At 35.3% G+C, this 19,269-nt stretch overlaps 1 protein-coding gene across 1 annotated transcript in view; it reads left to right on the top strand.

Moving 5' to 3' along the window:
- LOC144972520 (inhibitor of nuclear factor kappa-B kinase subunit alpha-like) overlaps nucleotides 1-2,621 on the top strand; it is a 41,336-nt gene extending 38,715 nt beyond the window's left edge. Inside the window, exons 19-20 of the mRNA XM_078913827.1 lie at nucleotides 1,217-1,365; nucleotides 2,145-2,621. Of these exons, the coding sequence (XP_078769953.1) occupies nucleotides 1,217-1,365; nucleotides 2,145-2,220 (225 nt within the window). The 3' untranslated portion in view covers nucleotides 2,221-2,621. The remainder of the gene's footprint in view (nucleotides 1-1,216; nucleotides 1,366-2,144) is intronic.
- The last annotated feature ends 16,648 nt before the right edge of the window (nucleotides 2,622-19,269 follow it).

Below are 19,269 nucleotides of genomic sequence, written 5' to 3'. Positions count from 1 at the left end.
GACTGGAGATGTACCGTAGAGAGGGACATAAAACAGAGAGGTCTGTCCCTCGAGATGGCTCCAAGAATAGCTGCTGACAGGACCAGGTGGAGATCCTTGCATCGCCTCAAGTACCAGCAGGCCTGGAGAGGATTGAGTGAGTGAATGTATATATGTGTGTGTGTGTGTCTGTGTGCGTGCATGGGAAAAGGAAGAGAGAGAGAGAGAGAGAGAGAGCGACAATGAGATCAAGCAGTGAGATCAAAACTATATATATCAAGAATAAGGTAGGGGGGTGGGGGGGAGGGTATTGAAAAATACTAGGTGGCGATAGTGTTATTATTGACCCCCTACCTACCCTGTTAAGATATTAAAAAAAGAAAAAAAAGGCAAATTTTATTGTCTCATTTAGGCACCTCTAGTTTTTGGTTTATATTCCAGTAGGCTTCTGTGAGATCCTGTTCTTTACTCAGAGATATTTTATAGGAGGCCACTTCTCATCATGCTCTTGTGAAGGATATCCCCTATCTTACGTTTTAAGCCTTTTCTGGACTTGTTTTCCTTTTTTTTTTTCTTATTAAAATAAATCATCGTAATCTGAGGGTTTTTGAATTGTTCACTGTAATTCAACATCTGAGTGCACTCGGGTGTGATGGTGCTGCTATGTGGTCTTTTGGTAGGACACTCGTTTTCGGATCGGAAGGTCCTGGGTTCGAGCCTTGCTTGGCACATAGTTGAGTCCTTGAACAAGACTTTATTCAATCTTTCCTCACATTCTCTCACTATACTCAGGTGTAAAATGAGTACCTGGCCGTTTACAGCATTGTCTCTGTCCGAAAAAATTGTAATATCGACTAACAGACGTCATGTCACGTCCTAAATGTTAAGTGTTGCTGTTGGCCAGGGACTCCTTGTAAAGCGCTTTGAGCATGTTTAGTGGATATTGCGCTATCTAAAAAGCTCAATTTAATTTGATGGTGAAAATCCATCCATTTATTTGTCAAGTATGCCTGTCAAAGTTCAAGTTCAATAAGCCAAATCAATAATAAGGTCATATTTAAGTTGAAATAAAGATCAATTTCCTGTTTAGACCTTTGGGGAAATTTTCCTAAAAACTTATAATACATTGTCGCATTTTAAGTGTTTAGTCAAATCTTCAACTACTCTTAGTGTCACAAACAGGAAATGGATGGTTGTTGGGTTACCCCATATTTTTATTCTTTTCCTATTGTTGCAGATGAATGTTCAGAGCCTAAATTTGACAGCAGACACCTCAATAAATCCACTGAGTATGTGGGATGGCAGCACACCACCTGTCTTTCATTCTCTTCTAAATCCAATGGAGTCGGTTCAACTGATGGATGACAATAAGACCAATGTACAATTGTAAGTTGTTGACTTAGCCAAGTTCAAAGTGAATATTCAGCTTCTAGATGCTGACAAAAATGAATATAACAGTAACAGCTTCAAAAATGAATGGAATGCTTAATACCAAACATTTAAAGCTAGTGGATTTATGTCTTTCTGGATTATGCATAAATTATTAGTTTTTATGGTTTTTGTTGTTGGTTTAAGAAGGATTTTAGCTCATAACGTTTTATGTATTGTTTTTTTTTTGTTTGTGTTTTATTATTTTTTTGTTCAATTCTTATGACTTAACAATTTGTAGGCTGCATTCAATTTTACAACACCAATCTGACATTATATCCCAAGAGGGCAGCAACAGCAGCTGTCATCCTCTGTCCAAGTAAAAACAAATAAATCTGCAAATAAGGCTGTAAATAACTGAATAAAGTAAGTTTAAAAAAGATCATTGTTGCAATTTAAGTGTTTAATTAACCACTTAACTCTGGAAAGATATGTATCTAAGAATTTGGCCAGAAAACTCGTCCTTCAAATATCGACTGATTTAAATTACTGTCATCTTTGCAAAAAACTCGCAAATCTGAGACCTCGCAAGGTCTTCCTTAGGGGGATGGGGTGGTGCAAGTTTTGAAAATGTGATTTTCCATGATTGGAATACTGAGGGTTGGAAAGTAAAGCAATAGAATTGGGTGATCCTGTCCACTTCATTTTCAATTTTTTTTATTGATATCACAGATTTTATATTTGTATCTATAGTCAGGTCTTAAACTTATGTTATTTCTTTTGTCTTTTTCTTGTAGGCTAGATGATTTACTTGAATCTATGGAGAAAGAGCATGACGAGAGTATGACGTATTTCACACCCAAGGGCAACTAGACGTCTGCTGACTGGAGGCAGGGAGTCACATGTTTATATCATTGTATGGTCACAATGTTTGATTCTCATAGGTGGAAGAGAATTTTCAGGTTTTTAAAAGATTGCCTTGATAAATGGAGCTGGATGTTGTGACAGCTTATATGTGGCCTACCATTTCAAACTTGTGTTTTGCAGGGTAACCAGATAATGAAAAATTGAATAATAAGTCAAAAATATGCAGAATTTATCAAGGGTAATGAATGTAATTTCTTAAACCAAGATATCCAGGGAAATCCAGCTTTATATTTTCCTTCCTAGAACTGAACTTTCTTACCAGGTATTTTATCAATTCTTCCCACAGTTCTCTATGCTGAAAAAATATATTCCTACTTAAAATAGGTCTTACTTAAACACAATCCAAATCTTAAAGAAAGAGATAAAAAGGCATTACTACCATACCATACCACTGTTGCTATTAAAACCTGGGCATCTGTTGACTTCACTTCTGCACAATAATGACCACTAGTTGCTCACAGAAACGAAAGGCTGTGCCTTTAGTTGTTTAGTGAACTCAACCTGATTGCATGCCTTACCACCCAGTCAGAAGTGCTTCTCAAGTATGTGATGTTTTGTTAGAAATTTTTCATGGAAATAACTGCGGTAAAGGGTCATATAATGTTTTTCTTGCAATCTGAATGTGTTGTAGATCATCAATTTGGATTGGTTTTGTGTGTGAAACTAATTCATGTACTTTACTAAATGCACTGTCGATGTGCTCAAAAACGTCTCTTATATCATGTGCAAAATCAAGAATGTTGGTGTCTGTGGTGTTTGATGCAGTAATTTTTGTAAGGTTATCAGTGAGTTAATGGCATATTTTGTTCTTTAAATATTTATGACAATGATCTCAGATAAAACCTCTGCTGTGGTAAAATTGTGGGGTGATTGCATTTGTTTGTCAAGGATGATGCACACATCTTTCTGTGAGTTCCTCTTTTTGTAATGGTGAAATGAAAGGTCACTCACTCTCTACTGATTCTATTTTTCTTCTTCATTCCTTCTTTTCATCTTCTAAATCAACAAGCAGCAGGTAAGAATTGTGATTATTTAATTTCTATACATCTCTCCCAGTTTTTTCCCGTTCTGTTGAAATATTTTAATATCTTCATTTTCATTGTTTACATCATCAAACAATAAACAATCTGTTTTGTCGACACTATTTTTCAAGTATCTTATGATGTCTTAATGTGTGATGCCCAATAAACAGTGTAGATATGGCAGACACATTCTGTGTAAAGGAATGTTAAGAATGAGTGGGTGAATACTGGTATTGTAAGAGTGTGCATTTTTCTTCCAGCCCTCTCCATGTTCTAAAAATCTTTTGTAATCATGATGAAGAAGAGACCAATTTCATAATTGTGCATTTTCTATTTGCGAATTTTGTATGTCTCTTTTCTTTACAAAACACCACAGACATGGTTATGCACCACCAGCACCTGAAAGATTATTCATTTTTGTTAAAACGTCATAATCACAAACAGAAACAACCTAATTTTTTCCCCATTCTATTTTAAAAGATTCAAGTCATACAGCTGTCTTTTAATATCTTTAAAAAAAAGTTACAAATTTTCCCTAGAATCCTGAGTCCTTGCAATTGCAATTATAATGTGATTGTATTTGGAATTTGGATTTTCTCTATTTACTATGGCCTTGCTGAGTTTAAAACTCCCTTTACTGTGGATACACTTTACACTGACTTTGATCCAAATTTCATTACTAGGGATGGCCCCATCATACCAAGTTAATTCATTTTCAATTTTATCAAGCATTTTGGTTACAAAATCTGTAATGCTTTTTAATTTCACCATCGGTGTTTTGAAAACTTTTCCACTTGAATCATTGAATGGTTTCCTTTTAATTTCTAAGTCGTCATCTGTCAGTGTTTTCATTAAATGTTGTTGAGCATGTTCATTGGAATTTTTTATCCCGCCTTGTCTTAAGAATTGTCACAATGTCCTCTCCTGTGAACACGTCAATCCCACCGTCTCTTTCATCACTAAGGCAGACAAAGTTGGAATGTTTGTATTATTTATGATGCCTGCAGTTTGGCAAATGCTTCGCCATGTTGGAGGTGGATTCTTTTTTAATTCATATGATTGTTGTGTATGCAATGCTTTTGATGATGTACCTGCTATATACTTTCTTATGACGGTTACTGCTTTTGAACGTTTTCTTCATATGGGAGATATTACCTGTGAAGATTTAGTTCTGTGCTTTGGAATTTTCATGAGATATAATGGTTGCCCTTTTGTTTTTAACTTGATTATGTTGTCTTTTGACTAAGATAATTTTTGCTTGACAAAGTCTGCATCGGTCTTTTCGTCTGACTGCGTTGTTTTTTGAGCGTCTACTTTGAAAATAGAGGATGTCAGTGTCTTTTGTTAGATCAATCATTGATGTGATGATTTTGTGTCTTGCATTGTGTCTAAGTTTTGAATGTCACCTGATTGCCTATCTTTGATGCAGCCGACACTTATTTTTTGTAAATGTTTCGCACACATTGCACATTGTAATGTCACTGGGTGCAAAATCTGTCCACAAAAGTAAAAACTCTTCTCCTTTGTTTACTTAATGTTTTTTTACTCTTTTTACACATTTGAAACATAGCATTTTTGAATGTGTTGCTTCCAAGTCCTTTCCAATATCGATATTAAATAACAAAAGTATTTCACATTTGAAATCATTACTGAATAATCTTTTGCGATTACAATTTATTTTGTGTGAGTGCTGTATTGCCACATACTCTACAAAGTTCATTTAGAGATTTCAAGTGGGTCTCTAAATTGTGATCCATTTTACCTGTATGAAGAAACAAAATGTTATAAAATATTAAAAGAAAGGTGGTCGCATCAAAAATTTTACATTAATTTTTAGACAAAATAAATAACACATGTAATTTATTTTATTCAATGAGTATTTCAGGTTTAGATAACTAAAGAATTGATTGCAGCAGAATAATGAAATTCAGACACAAATATCAAACAATAAAAATTCAGTTATATCCAAGTTCTGAAAAACATGTGAATTCAGAAGAAGGGTGGCAGTAGACTGAATAAAGAAAATGTCATTACTTAATTTATCTTTTTTGGAACGTAATGCATTGTCTGCAGGATTGACCGCCTAACCCGGAGGTCAACCTGACCAATAGTGTGAGTTAAGTCTTGCTCAGGCACATAATTCGTGAGCATGTACTAATATATAGTATTACTCGACTGCTAATCAAAAATTTTAAAATCGATACTTATGTACACCAAAACAGAACAATAATAATATCAAATATTTACACTATGTACAAGTCGTTTTCATCCGCCTTGAGTATTGTTCCTCTTTCTCACTAATTTGAGAAGAAAGAGCAGACAAAGATTCTTTTTTCCCCTTAAAATCCCATCTCAAGGCATTGCTTGGGATTATCATTTCATGTGCTGCATTTGGGCCTGCAGTTTCTGCTTTTTCATTTAGGTCATCTACCCTCCTCATTAGCAGGTCTATGTCCAGTTCAAGACTTTTCTCACACTTCAGGCCCATCTCATCCGTCTGTTTCATTTCTTTGCTTCCTCTGATACTTGGACAGCTTTTTTCTTTGCTTTCAGTGTTTCTGAATACCAATGCCATGCTCTGCTACATGAAGTAAGCATGTCCTTGGTAATGGATACATCGCCACATTTTTACCTTGAACATGCTGGCAAATTATCCTCCTAGCAACCAATGTCTCTTTCAGTTTTTTCAACAGCATCTTCTTTATTTATAGAGAAGCCCCTCTCTACTTAGGCATTCCATGGCTCAAAATGAGTATGATGTTTAGAACCTGTCTTAATTCTGGCAGTCCATGTAATCCTCCATGTTGATGGAAGCCTTTTTGTTGATGAGTATGCTTTGCCCTAACATTATCCTCCAGTGTAGTGAGCTGATAGACAACATCATCAACATTGCTAGCATCTATCCAGCCACATTGCTGCATGTGATGAACTTCTCTCTTGAGCATTTCTTTAGCTTATAACCCATCTGATGATATGATGCAGGGGTCAAAACAAGCTTGGTCAACAGAAAACAGGTATTTCAGAAGGCTCTTTTTGATAATTTTTGGGACACATCCCTTCACCAATTTTTGAAATGCCATTTTGAACTCCACCAGGTGACGTGCAGTCGCATATGTTTTCCTTCTCTTTGCTCGGTCTGGTAACCAACATCAATTTTTTCAGTTGGGCTTGTTGTAATGGGAAGCATCTATGTCCTTTGGCAGATGTATGTCTGGTGGAGCAATCAAGGAAATCAGATGATCTGATTGAAAAATCAGACTGTAAATTGTAAAGGCGTTTCACGTTGATGAACAGTTCTTTCCACAAAAGGTCACAAGGGGTTTATCACTTTGAAACTTTATCAAAAATGGTCTCAATATGTTTGCCACAAATACAATTCTATGCAGTTTTGCTTACAGAAGTTTGGCACCTTATAGCTCAAACACAGCCTTGAAACTTTTTCACAAAGTCTCACTTTCTTTCCTTTTTTTTTCACAAAGCAACTTACTTAGCAACAGAAGGAAATATGGCTATGGCTCTCTCTGCTGCTGGGATGGTTTCTCGCCACCTGTGACCACAGCATTTTAGAGGAAGGAGATAAATATTACTGACAGATATAATATATATATATTTTCACATCTCGCTGGAGAATTGTGGAAAAGATAATACATTGTTTTGAAGTTATGGGATAAGTCCCAGCCTTCCCTGGAAGAGTGGCAGAAAGATCCTTAAAAACCTTCCAATTTATATTGGGGTCATCCATGGATCATTGAACGAGTTCTGTCTTTATGAGAGCCAAGTTTGTCCATGACAATGTAAAGCTGTTGAAGGATGTCCGATGCAGCTCTATGGCCCAAAAAAGCAGGAATCGATGTATTTTTGGACTTGCCCGTTCACATTCAGAAAACGTAGATGCACATCCAGTTGTGTTGTTTTTTTTTGAGATCCTGATTGAGCCTTTTATCAAACATAACAAAGCTCTCAGCTTTTTTGATATATGAAATTATCAGGCTCTTTATTGCTAGGGCAATACCAAATGCAGATAAATATTCAAGTTTTGTTGAGGAGCATTTAGATTTTGTGGCAATTTCTGAGTCTGGAAATTTTTTTTTTAACATCCAATTTCATCTGAGCTGTTAGCACTATTGTGTGCAAAAATTATATTGATATGCATGGTCCATAAAATTTCAGAGGCAAGCACATCATTGTCATCTACCTTTTAAGTATGAGTGGATTGTAGTTGAAGGAATAGCTGATGCCGATGAGGGAAGAATGGATTTTGATCCTTTTACTGAGGTGTTCTTTTTTGGTGTGTGTTTGGATGATGTCATGTGACTATCTAGGGTTTAACACCAGATTGTCCATCACAGACTCTTGTGAATATAACATGAACATTTGTTACTCTCTGCCTTATCAGACATTAGCCAGTCTGCATACTTAGCATCTTCAAGCGAATCAGGATTAAATTTACACTTCCCCATTGTTAAAGTTTATCAATCATTCACGTTATACAATTAACTTTGTTACTTTTGAGTTACACATGTTCCAAAATCCAGGCAAAAGAATTGTAGATCTAGAGATTATAACTTACGATGTCTATACTATAATTTAACAAATTAGACTACATATTACTGACACTAAATACTCCCAAGTTTAAGCACAATAAAAACAAAAATGAAATGCCATAAAACATCTCATTTGAAATTCCACTAAAAATACAAACTCCATAGAAACTTGGTGCATAAATCAAAATGGTAATCAAACCATGTTCGAAGTCTCATCTGAGAACAAAAGAAAAACCAGTACAGTATTTAAATGCCATTTAAAATGGAAGACAAGAACAACCTTGGCAAGGTTGGGCTTATTGTTATTAAATCATGGAAAATGTATTGTTTACATAATAATAAATAGTGAATTGATAGTATCAATTACGAGTATCGAAAGTAGTCAGCACAGCCAGTAAAATTCTAATTTGTGCACAGCTTCATACATTTTTAAGATCACATTTTAAGTAAGAAATTCCTAATTTTTCTCATTTTAAATAAAATTTTTCCCTCGATCTCATTATTTCCAACTAAGTATGAAATTTCCGACTGTCCGACTTCCCTGGTTACCCTGTCAAACTAAAAATCTTAATAATTTTGGCTTTAAATTCAATTTTTGTATTCTGTTCTCTCCGACCTAATACCAAATTGATATGGGGAGGTCACATATATTGATAGAGTAAACCCAATATGAATATTGGTTTAGTTTTACAAGTGAGACATGCCTCCAGATTTCCATCATATGTCCTTTTTATTTTTCATCTAAAAATGATGATTTTCATCTTTCACTTATGAGTTTTAAATTATACAAACCAATCTAGTCGAAAATGAAGTGTGATCTTTTGATGAGTCGATTGTATACCTTGCATGATATTGCTATCCTTAAGATTTCTAATATTACAAATGCCTTATCAAGTTTCCTTGGTAAATTGACCTTCCTTTTGGTTAGTTTGGTGAGAGAATACCATAGTAATATGAACAAATTATATGAATATAATCGCCTTCCAAAAAAAAAAAAAAATGAAATAAAAGAGTGACAGTAAACATTTGAGGTGCAGTGTGGAAAACAAAAAAATTTCCTTTGGATATTAAGTATTATTATATATTATTTTTTTATTATTATTATTATTATTATTATTATTATTATTATTATTATTGTTATATATATTATTATTATTTGTTATATTATTATTTTATATATTATTATTATTATTATTATTTTGGATACAGTAAACAGAAAGAGTTAATTTGTATACTGTTTTGTTTCTGGTGGGATCCTGACCTGCCACAGTGGGCAGGGAGGTACATGGTGTGTCTTCTATCCCCCCCCCCCCCCCCCCCCCCCATACCCGTTTTCCAATTGTTTCCTGTCATTCATTGTCTTGGAATGAGATTACTTAATTTTGTCCTGACCCTTGCTGAGGTTCCTTGGCTGGGAGGGAAACAGTTGAATGTATATTATAGTTTTGGGAGATGATATTTTTTTCCTTGTAAATCATCTCTCTGTTTTGCATTGTATTATGTTTAGTTTACATATTATATTATATGATTGGTAAACATTTGAGTGTATTCTTCTTAGTTGGGACCTGTGCTTGTGTTTGGATGAGACTTTTAGGTGATCTCAAACTAAGTACTTTGACGGTGTGCTCTTGGAATCTACATCTGTTCCCTATTTGAACCAATTCCCCTTTGTCTTACCTTTTCTTTTGTTCTTTAATTGTAATTCTAGAACTTTTTACTATCCAATTTTCTTCCTTTTTACTGGCGCTGATATGACCTTAATGTGTTGCAAGCGCCGTAAAACCCTTAAAAACAAAAACAAATGTTTTATTGTTTTATGTTTTATTGTTATTGGTGTTTAAAAACCTCATTATTTTTCATCTTCAAACCATTTTGCATGCACATCACTAGACATGTCATGCCACACCGTGTCTCCCTATAAACCAAAGGAAATGTAACCCTCTACCTCAGTCTGATATTATGTCATCATGAAAATAAATTTTACTTTTTTAGTAAAGAGTCCAGACTCAATAGGCTCAATAAATCATATGAATTGATAATTATTTCCTATTTTTAACTATAGATATGTTTTTAGCATCAGATTTGACCTGACATAATAACAGTTTGAATTGATGGGTCACAAATGTTATTTCATCCATCATCATCATCCCCTACTTTCAGAATGATGGTGTGAAGACCCAGTTGATTGTATTTATAGGCTTCACTTGAATTTGTGTTTTATATGGTTTTGTTGAAAAAGGTTTTAAGTTGAAATATTTCCTGCTATTCTATCCTTTATTTTTAGCTATTATATTTTCGTGATTTTCTGCACTCTTGAGATCTGCAGCTTCAGACAACTTGCTATTCCCTGTAGAAGTTTTAATCATTTAAAGCTGTCTGCATGGAGTCATTGCTGAAATGGAAAGCAGATCTAATTCAGTTGTAGTACTGATAAAGGCCATTGTTTAAAGAGTTATTTATGTTTCTGGCATGTTGACAAAATAGAGAATATGAACCAGAGCTGAAAAGACACCGGTTAGGATTGATGACTTTCAGGTGGTAGCAGTGTTGTTAGGGCACATTGCATCTCCAGTTTGCAGTTATTTAACCACTTAATGAAAGTCTCTGGGTGGGGTCTTTGACCTCCCATGGTGGGCAGGAGGTTACGCTGTATCTTCTTTCCCCTTATTTCTGTTTTCCGAGTTGCTTTCTGTCTTTGTCTTGGAATGAGATTATTTGGTTTTGTCCTAGTCTGGCTGGAGTCCTCGACTGGGAGGGAAACAGTCAAATGTATTGTCATAGTTTTGGGAGATGATATTTTTTTCCCTTGTAAATCTCTCTGTTATACACTGTTATATTTTTTATTTTGTGATAACCATATATTGTTTTATAAACATTTGAGTGTATTCTCATTTTCATCCTTTTTACTGGCGCTAAAATGACCTAAATATGTCGCAAGGGCCATAAAACCCTTAAAAACAAACAAACCACTAGTGAAAGTTTGATCAGCCTTGTGGATCATTTCATATCCTCTGAGTTATGCTGTATTTGAGCATTGTGTGATGAAGTGGTCCATGTTTTGCCTGATGATGCATAAAAGGCAATTTGGTGAACTCGTGTATACCCAATGATGGAACTTTGAGGTTGTTCTGTCTTGCCTCAATCTAGTTGATGCAGGTGGATCATTGTTTTCTATTTAATGTTTCTGGGTGGGATTCCTGACCTACCATAGTGGGCAGGGGGTACATACTGTGTCTTCTATACCCTTATATCTGTTTTCCAACATGCTTTCTGTCTTTGTCTTGGAATGAGATTACTTGGTTTTGTCTTGGCCCTGGCCGGAGTTCTAGCTGGGAGGGAAACAGTCTGGGGAGATGAAATTTTTTGTCTTGTATATCATCTCTCTGTTATGCACCGTATTATTTTTGTTTTATATATATGATTTGAAAACATTTGAGTGTATTCTCTTAGGACCTGTGCTTGAGTCAGGATGAGACTTTAAGGTGATCTCAAACTAAGTACTTTGATAGTGAGCTCTTGGAATCCACATCTGTGTCCTATTTGAACCAATTCCCTTTGTCTTACTTTATCTTTGGTGTTATAATTGTAAATCTATAACTTTTTACTATCCCATTTTCTTCCTTTTTACTGGCGCTGAAATGACCTAAATGTGTTGCAAGCGCTGTAAAACCCTTAAAAACAAACAAACAACATACGTTTTACACACGTGTGTGTGTGTGTGTGTGTGTGTGTGTGTGTATGAGAGAGAAAACAAATATACTTTGTACTATACTTTTTCAAGTATGTGTCATTATCATTACATATATTTTTAACCAGGTAATAGGTATTGATCAGTCAAACTCATATTTTTGTGATCAATCCTTTCAATCTGCACTTTTAAACTGTGATGAAAGAAAGTGATGAGTGCAATGTCATTATTGACAATATTATCATAGAAATCAGGATATGGATGTTTGGAGTCCTCCCTTGTGGGGGGGGGGGGGGGGGGTGAGTGGTAATAAAATCATTGTTCCTTATATTATTTTTATCTCTACACTCTTTCATTTGTTCAAAAGAGCTTATCTTTGTTTCGTTTCTTGTACTGCTGTCTTTGATTCGCAACCAGTCTGTTCCCTTGGAGTGGAATGCGCTACCAGTTGTTCAATCAGAGATCCAAATATCTCTCCCCCACCCCTTCCCTGTGTCAAGTTATCTTTAGACAATGAATTCCATAGAGTGCTGATTTCTAACCATGAATGTTATTCCGGTGGTGAACAAATTTCACTCCTATGTTGATTTCTTTTAAACAAAACATTAACCCAACTTTTTAATCTGTGCAAAGATTGTCACAGATTAATGGGTCAATTGCATGATTTATTATTATTATCATCATCATCATCACAATCATTATTATTCTTATTATTATTATTACTGTTGTTGTTGTTGTTGTTGTTGTTGTTGTTGTTGTTGTTGTTGTTGTTGTTGTTGTTGTTGTTGTTGTTGTTGTTGTTGTTGTTGTTGTTGTTGTTGTTGTTGTTGTTGTTATTTTCCCATAGTGGGCAGAGAGGTTACTTACTGTGTCTTCTATCCTCTATCCCATTTTCTTCCTTTTTACTGGCGCTGATATGACCTTAATGTGTTGCAAGCGCCGTAAAATCCTTCAAAACAAAACAAAACAAAACAAAAGCAAACCATCTACATCTGTTTCTTATTTAAATCAGTCCCCTTTTTCTCATCTCCTTTTAATTGAGCCAAGGTCAAAAGGTGCTTTACTGACACGCATGACTGTGAATTCAAATTTAAGACTGATGATACATGTGCAATCAAGAGTATTTCTTTACACTTCTCAAGTCAATATGACTAAAATATAAAATTTCATGGCAAATTGTTTCTGTTTTGCTCATGGTTCTCGAGTTTGGTTTATCTTCACAAAAATACACTGGTTTTTGGGCACATTTCAGCAGTCATTAATGGTGATCATTGAGGAAGGATTGTCAACAATTGTAAAAACAATCGAGTCTTACCTGTAAGGTGAAGATTGTTTTAGATTTCACAGATCCTGGCAACACGAACGAAGTATTAAGATGAGATACACAGGCAGGATGACCAGTCACACTTTAGATGTTTTGCGAAAGCGTCAGACTGAAACCAAACTAACGTTTAGTGACATGCAACAAGAAGTATTATAGATAGGGGGGGGAGTGTTGATGGGTCGGCATCTTAATACTTCGTTTGTGTTGCCAAGATCTGTGAAATCTAAAACAATCTTCACCTTACAGGTAAGACTCAATTGTTTTTACAATTTCACCTCAATCTGGCAACACTCACTTCGTTGCATTAAGATGAGTCTTTAGAGCCTTTCTGACTCGCAACTTCAACTAGCTAGATATGGAATAAATAACTTCAAAGAAGTGGTTACTTTCCAAACATTGTAACAAAATGTGTGTGGTTTATTCATATCTAAACCCATTTCTAACATTTGCATTTAGATAATAATTATGTTACTTATAATATGATTAGATTCATCAAACATATCAAGTGCTAGGCCTGTTGCAGACATCGGCGATCATGTCCCTCCAACCATATCTGTCCTCAGCTCAGATCTTCTCAATAGCTTGATTCCTGTTCCTCCTCCACCAATCCATCCGTTCATATTGTCAATGCAATCTATCCTCTGTCTCCCTCCTCTTTTCTTCCCAGCAACTTTACCCCATAAGTACAATCTTTTCCATTTCATTTTTTCTGTAAATATGTCAGATAAATTTTAACTGTCTTTTTCTGATGGTATTTACCAAAGTTGGTCGTACTCCAATTTCTTTTAATACCTCCTCGTTTTTTATTTTATCTTTCCATGATATTCTAAGAATGCGTCTATAAAACCAAATTTCGGCTGCAGTTATTGTACTGGGTGGGGATCCTGACCTCCCATAGTGGGCAGGGAGGTACATGCTGTGTCTTCTATCCCCCCATACCTGTTTTCCAATTGTTTCCTGTCATTGTCTTGGAATGAGATTACTTAGTTTTGTCCTGATCCTTGCCGGAGTTCCTTGACTGGGAGGGAAACAGTCGAATGTATAGTTATAGTTTTGGGAGATGATATTTTTTTCCTTGTAAATCATCTCTCTGTTATGCATTGTATTATGTTTAGTTTACATATTATATTATATGATTGGTAAACATTTGAGTGTATTCCTCTTAGTTGGGACCTGTGCTTGTGTCTGGAGGAGACTTTTAGGTGATCTCAAACTAAGTACTTTAACGGTGTGCTCTTGGAATCTACATCTGTTCCCTATTTGAACCCGTTCCCCTTTGTCTTACCTTTTCTTTTGTGCTTTAATTGTAATTCTAGAACTTTTTACTATCCTATTCTCTTCCTTTTTACTGGCACTGATATGACCTTAATGTGTTGCAAGCGCCGTAAAACCCTTAAAAACAAAAAACAAACAGCAGTTATTGTACATTCACATTCTTTGTTAATCTTCCAACACTCGCTGCCATAAAGAAGCACAGACCACACGTATGATTTCATTACCCAGAGTTATGTTGCCATCTCAATGTTGTGGTTGTTCATGATTTGTTTTAATTGATTATACGTGTTCTTTGCTAAAGCAATTCTTCTTTTAATTTCATGAGTGGATCTACCATCAGATGTAATAATGTATCCCAAATATGTAAAATTTCAACTCTCCTGATCTCTTCGTTTTGATAGGATAATTTGCAGGGTGGTTTAACATTATTTCTGCTCAAAACCATACATTCTTTTTTTTTCACTTTGAGTTCTAACCCCATGTCTTCGCTATGTTTGGCCACATTATCGAGTAGTTCTTGTAACTCTTTTTCTGATTCTGCGATTAGAGCAGTGTCATCTGCATATCTTAGATTGTTGATGATATGTCCCCCTATATTCACTCCTGCCTTCAGCCATATTTCACGTAGAATGGCGGGTGGTTGGATGGGAGCATCACCCTTGAATCATATACCTATGATGTTCGCATGGGTGTACGATCCGATAGTGATGTCGTTTCTTCTTCTCTTTACTAGCCTATCCTGCTTCTTTGGTTTGTGATTGTATTTTTGACCGGGGATATTTTTTTTCTGTAAATCTTCTGCCTGTTTGTTCTTGGTTATTTATAATTTAGCTTGCGGGTGGTTGGATGGGAGCATCACCCTTGAATCATATACCTATGATGTTCGCATGGGTGTACGATCCGATAGTGATGTCGTTTCTTCTTCTCTTTACTAGCCTATCCTGCTTCTTTGGTTTGTGATTGTATTTTTGACAGGGGATATTTTTTTTCTGTAAATCTTCTGCCTGTTTGTTCTTGGTTATTTATAATTTAGCTTATGATATCTTTAGGTTATGATTTTGATTTACATTTGTACTATTTTTGTTAGATTGCTTGTTTTTTTGTTTCAGCGGTCTCTCATATAACCTCAATTGTGTTGGAAGAGACCTAAAGCAACAAACAAACAAAATAATTTAGCTTATGATATCTTTAGGTTATGATTTTGATTTACATTTGTACTATTTTTGTTAGATTGCTTGTTTTTTTGTTTCAGCGGTCTCTCATATAACCTCAATTGTGTTGGAAGAGACCTAAAGCAACAAACAAACAAACAAACACGTAGAATGAACTCGCCGTAGATGATAAAAAGGTCGGGAGATAGGACACATCCTTGCCTCACACCTTGCTGTATGTGTGTGTACTCGCTGACCTCACTATCAATTCGAGCAGCCGCTTTTTGCTCCCAGTAAATATTTCTAACGGGTCGAATGTCTTTGCCATCTATATCCAACTTCTGCAGAATGTCATTAACTCTTTCATGTTTTACACGGTCAAAGGCCTTTTTGTAATCAATAAAACATATATACACATCTATAATTTCCCCCTTTAATTACCACTGAACGAGCTTTCACTCTTTCTACACTATAATTTTCCCCTCTTTTATTCTCCGCTGAACAGCCTGACATAACGGGATAATCTCTTCTTTTTTTTTTAATGATGTTATAATGTTTCTGTCTTACCTGGTGACCACCAGAATCAATCACAAATGGATATAATTCAATTGTATTATAATCTTAAATAAATATACTTTACCAGTACAAAGCACAAATCAATTTTATGAATGATCCGTTTGTTAGAAGTAATGTGGAAGTTTCATATTATGTGAGAAGTCAGCCAACACAATAATATGAACTAAAAGATCAGTGAGAGCCGGTGTGCAGATACATGTGAACTGATCAAAGGTCTCATGCGAAGTGACTGGTCATCCTGCCGTGTGCATCTCATCTTAATGCAACGAAGTGCGTGTTGCCAGATTGAGGTGAAATTGTCACGTTTGTGTCAAATTTTGGGTCAGAAGCTTCATGTTTCACCTTTCAATCATAAAAATACCAAAATTTAAAGTTCCAGCTATAACAAAATCAGAGACTTCAAAATAATCACTTGGCATATGGCACCTTTTGACCATTGGCTCAGTTGAAAATCTAGAATTTTTTGACTCTCCAATTTTCTTGCTTTTTACTGTCGCAAGTGCTGTATATAACATCTTATTATTGTTGTTATTATAATGTTATTATTGTTGTTATTGTTATTACACATAAATCATACACATGTTTAAATGATTTTACTGGATATTTGTGCTTATGAATTCTAATTTATTGTCGAACTATATCACTGATTTGATTTAAAAAAACAACCCATAAAATTTCAATGAAAATAAATTCCATGCTTACATCATGCATATTTAAAAAAAGTTCCTTTCAATTATTTTAAAATGTAAAAATGCTATCACTTTAAGCTTTGAAAAGCAAGAAACAGTGAGTTTGATTAATAAAGACAAATAGTGCATATTTTTAAGCTTTCCCTTTTATAGACAATCTTGATAGGAAGTAGACGTCTAACTTGCTAATGGGGAATTCCGAAAAATCTGCATCAATTGTCTTTGTTAATTAGTTGGGAGCTTAAATCTATTTCACCCTTTTAGTGAAAAGGCACTACAGGGGAGTGAATCTGGGACTAATTTATCTGTTTCGATTTTAGTAGATGATATGAGAAGCAGGATAGGATCTGTTTGTGTTGTGTTGTATGTGTGCGAATGAGAGTATGTTTCAGCCAAAAATTGTAATTTAAGCGCTGAGTTCTGGGTGGGGATCCTAACCTCCCATAGTGGGCAGGGAGGTACATGCTGTGTCTACTTTCCCCCCATACCCGTTTTCCAATTTTTTCCTGTCAGTGTCTTGGAATGAGATTACTAAGTTTTGTCCTGATCCTTGCCGGAGTTCCTTGGCTGGGAGGGAAACAGTCGAATGTGTCATTATAGTTTTGGGAGATGATATTTTTTTCCTTGTAAATCATCTCTCTGTTATGCACTGTATTATGTGTTGTATATTATATATCATTTGTAAACATTTGAGTGTATTCCTCTTAGTGGGGACCTGTGCTTGTGTCTGGATGAGACTTTTAGGTGATCTCAAACTAAGTATTTTGATAGTGTGCTCTTGGAATCTACATCTGTTTCCTATTCAAACCAATTCCCCTTTGTCTTCCTTTTTCTTGGGTGCTTTAATTATAATTCTAGAACTTTTTACTTTCCCATTTTCTTCCTTTTTACTGGCGCTGATATGACCTTAATGTGTTGCTAGCGCCGTAAAACCCTTAAAAACAAAACAAACATAAGCGCTGAGTTATAGTACTATTTAATTTTCAGTATTATTATTATTATTATGTAGCTGAGATCACCTAAAAGTCTCATCCTGGCACAAGCACAGGTCCCCTCTAAGGGGAATACACTCAAATCTTTACACATCATTGTGTGTATAAAACAAAAAATAATAAAGTGGAAAACAGAGAGATGATTTACAAGACAAAAAAATATCATCTCTCAAAACTAATACTATACATTTGACTGTTTCCCCTCTCAGTCAAGGGAAAGGTCAAAACCAAGTAATCTCATTCTAAGACAAAGACAAAAAGCCACTGGAAAACAGATATAGGGGTATTGAAGACACAATAAGCGACCTCCCTGCCCACTATTGTTTGTTTGTTTTTAAGGGTTTTACGGCGCTTGCAACACATTTAGGTTATATCAGCGCCAGTAAAAAGGAAGAAAATGGTATAGTAGAAAGTTCTAGAATTACAATTAAAGCACCCAAGAGAAAGGAAGACAAAGGGGAACTGGGAATAAATAGGGATCAGATGTAGATTCCAAGAGCATACCATCAATGTACTTAGTCTGGGATCACCTGTAAGTCTCACCCAGACACAAGCACAAGATCCAACAGAGGAATTCACTCAAATGCTTACATTTCATTATACATTAAAAATAACAAATATAATAGTATATAACAGAGAGATAATTTACAAGGAACCCCACCCAGCAAGATGACACCCCCCCTCCCTTCCAGGAGAATTCTCTCCAGCCACGGCCCATTCAGTGTTCCATATAAACCTTTTCCATTCGTTTGGCTTCCAGGAAGTTTTAACACATATGGGCCATTAAAAAGTTGAAAATCAAGATGACATACTTAGATAAAAAAGAGAACAGAAGTGGACAATAGAATTAATTCAATTAATACAATCCTAGTGCCAAAGCAACTATCTAGAAAATAAAGAAGGAAGATGTTAAGTACAACCCACCCACCCATTTAGAATTATGTCAGGGTGAACCAATTTCCTAAACTGGAATTAAAAGTGAAAATGGTTGCTATTACAAAATATGAGACTTTAGTTTGAGAAACTTGTCGATTTTAAACCTGAACATTAGCTCAGACTTTATGATTTTGGACCACTGTCCATTTTCAGTATCTGGATCATCGTGACGTAATACAGTATTTCTGTGGTGGATCACATTTATGCATGGGACGCATAAGCTTTTAGTTGTTTGTTTTTAAGGTTTGCTGGCACTTGCAACATGTTAAGGTCATATCAGCGCCAGTAAAAAGGAAGAAAATGAGATAGTTAAAAGTTCTAGAATTGCAATTAAAGCACCCAAGAAAAGGTAAGACAAAGAGGAATTGGTTCAAATAGAAAACTGATGTAGATTCCAAGAGCACACTAACAGTGTACTTAGTTCACCTAAAACTCTCATCCTGACACAAGCACAGGTCCCCACAAAGAGGAACACACTCAGATGTTTGCAAATCATATAGAACATGTAAACAAAACATAATATAGTGCATACCAGAGAGATGATTTACGAGGAAAAAAATATCTCCCAAATTTAACTATACATTTGACCGTTTCCCTCTCAGCCAGGGTATCCGGACAGGAACAGGACAAAACCAAGTAATCTCATTCCAAGACAAAGACAGAAAGCAAGTTGGAAAACATATAGGGGGATAGACGACACAGAAAGTGCCTCCCTGCCCACTATGGGAGAAACTTTTAGTTGATGTAGGACAATTTAACATTTATTGAACGAAATAGTGTATAACAACAACAATATGA

This window comes from Berghia stephanieae, chromosome 5 (assembly GCF_034508935.2).
Source record: "Berghia stephanieae isolate SIO BIC M18660-M18661 chromosome 5, UCSD_Bste_1.3, whole genome shotgun sequence".
NCBI lineage: Eukaryota > Metazoa > Mollusca > Gastropoda > Nudibranchia > Aeolidiidae > Berghia > Berghia stephanieae.
Note: the sequence above shows the minus strand (reverse complement) of the source record. Positions and strands in the feature narration are given on the sequence as shown.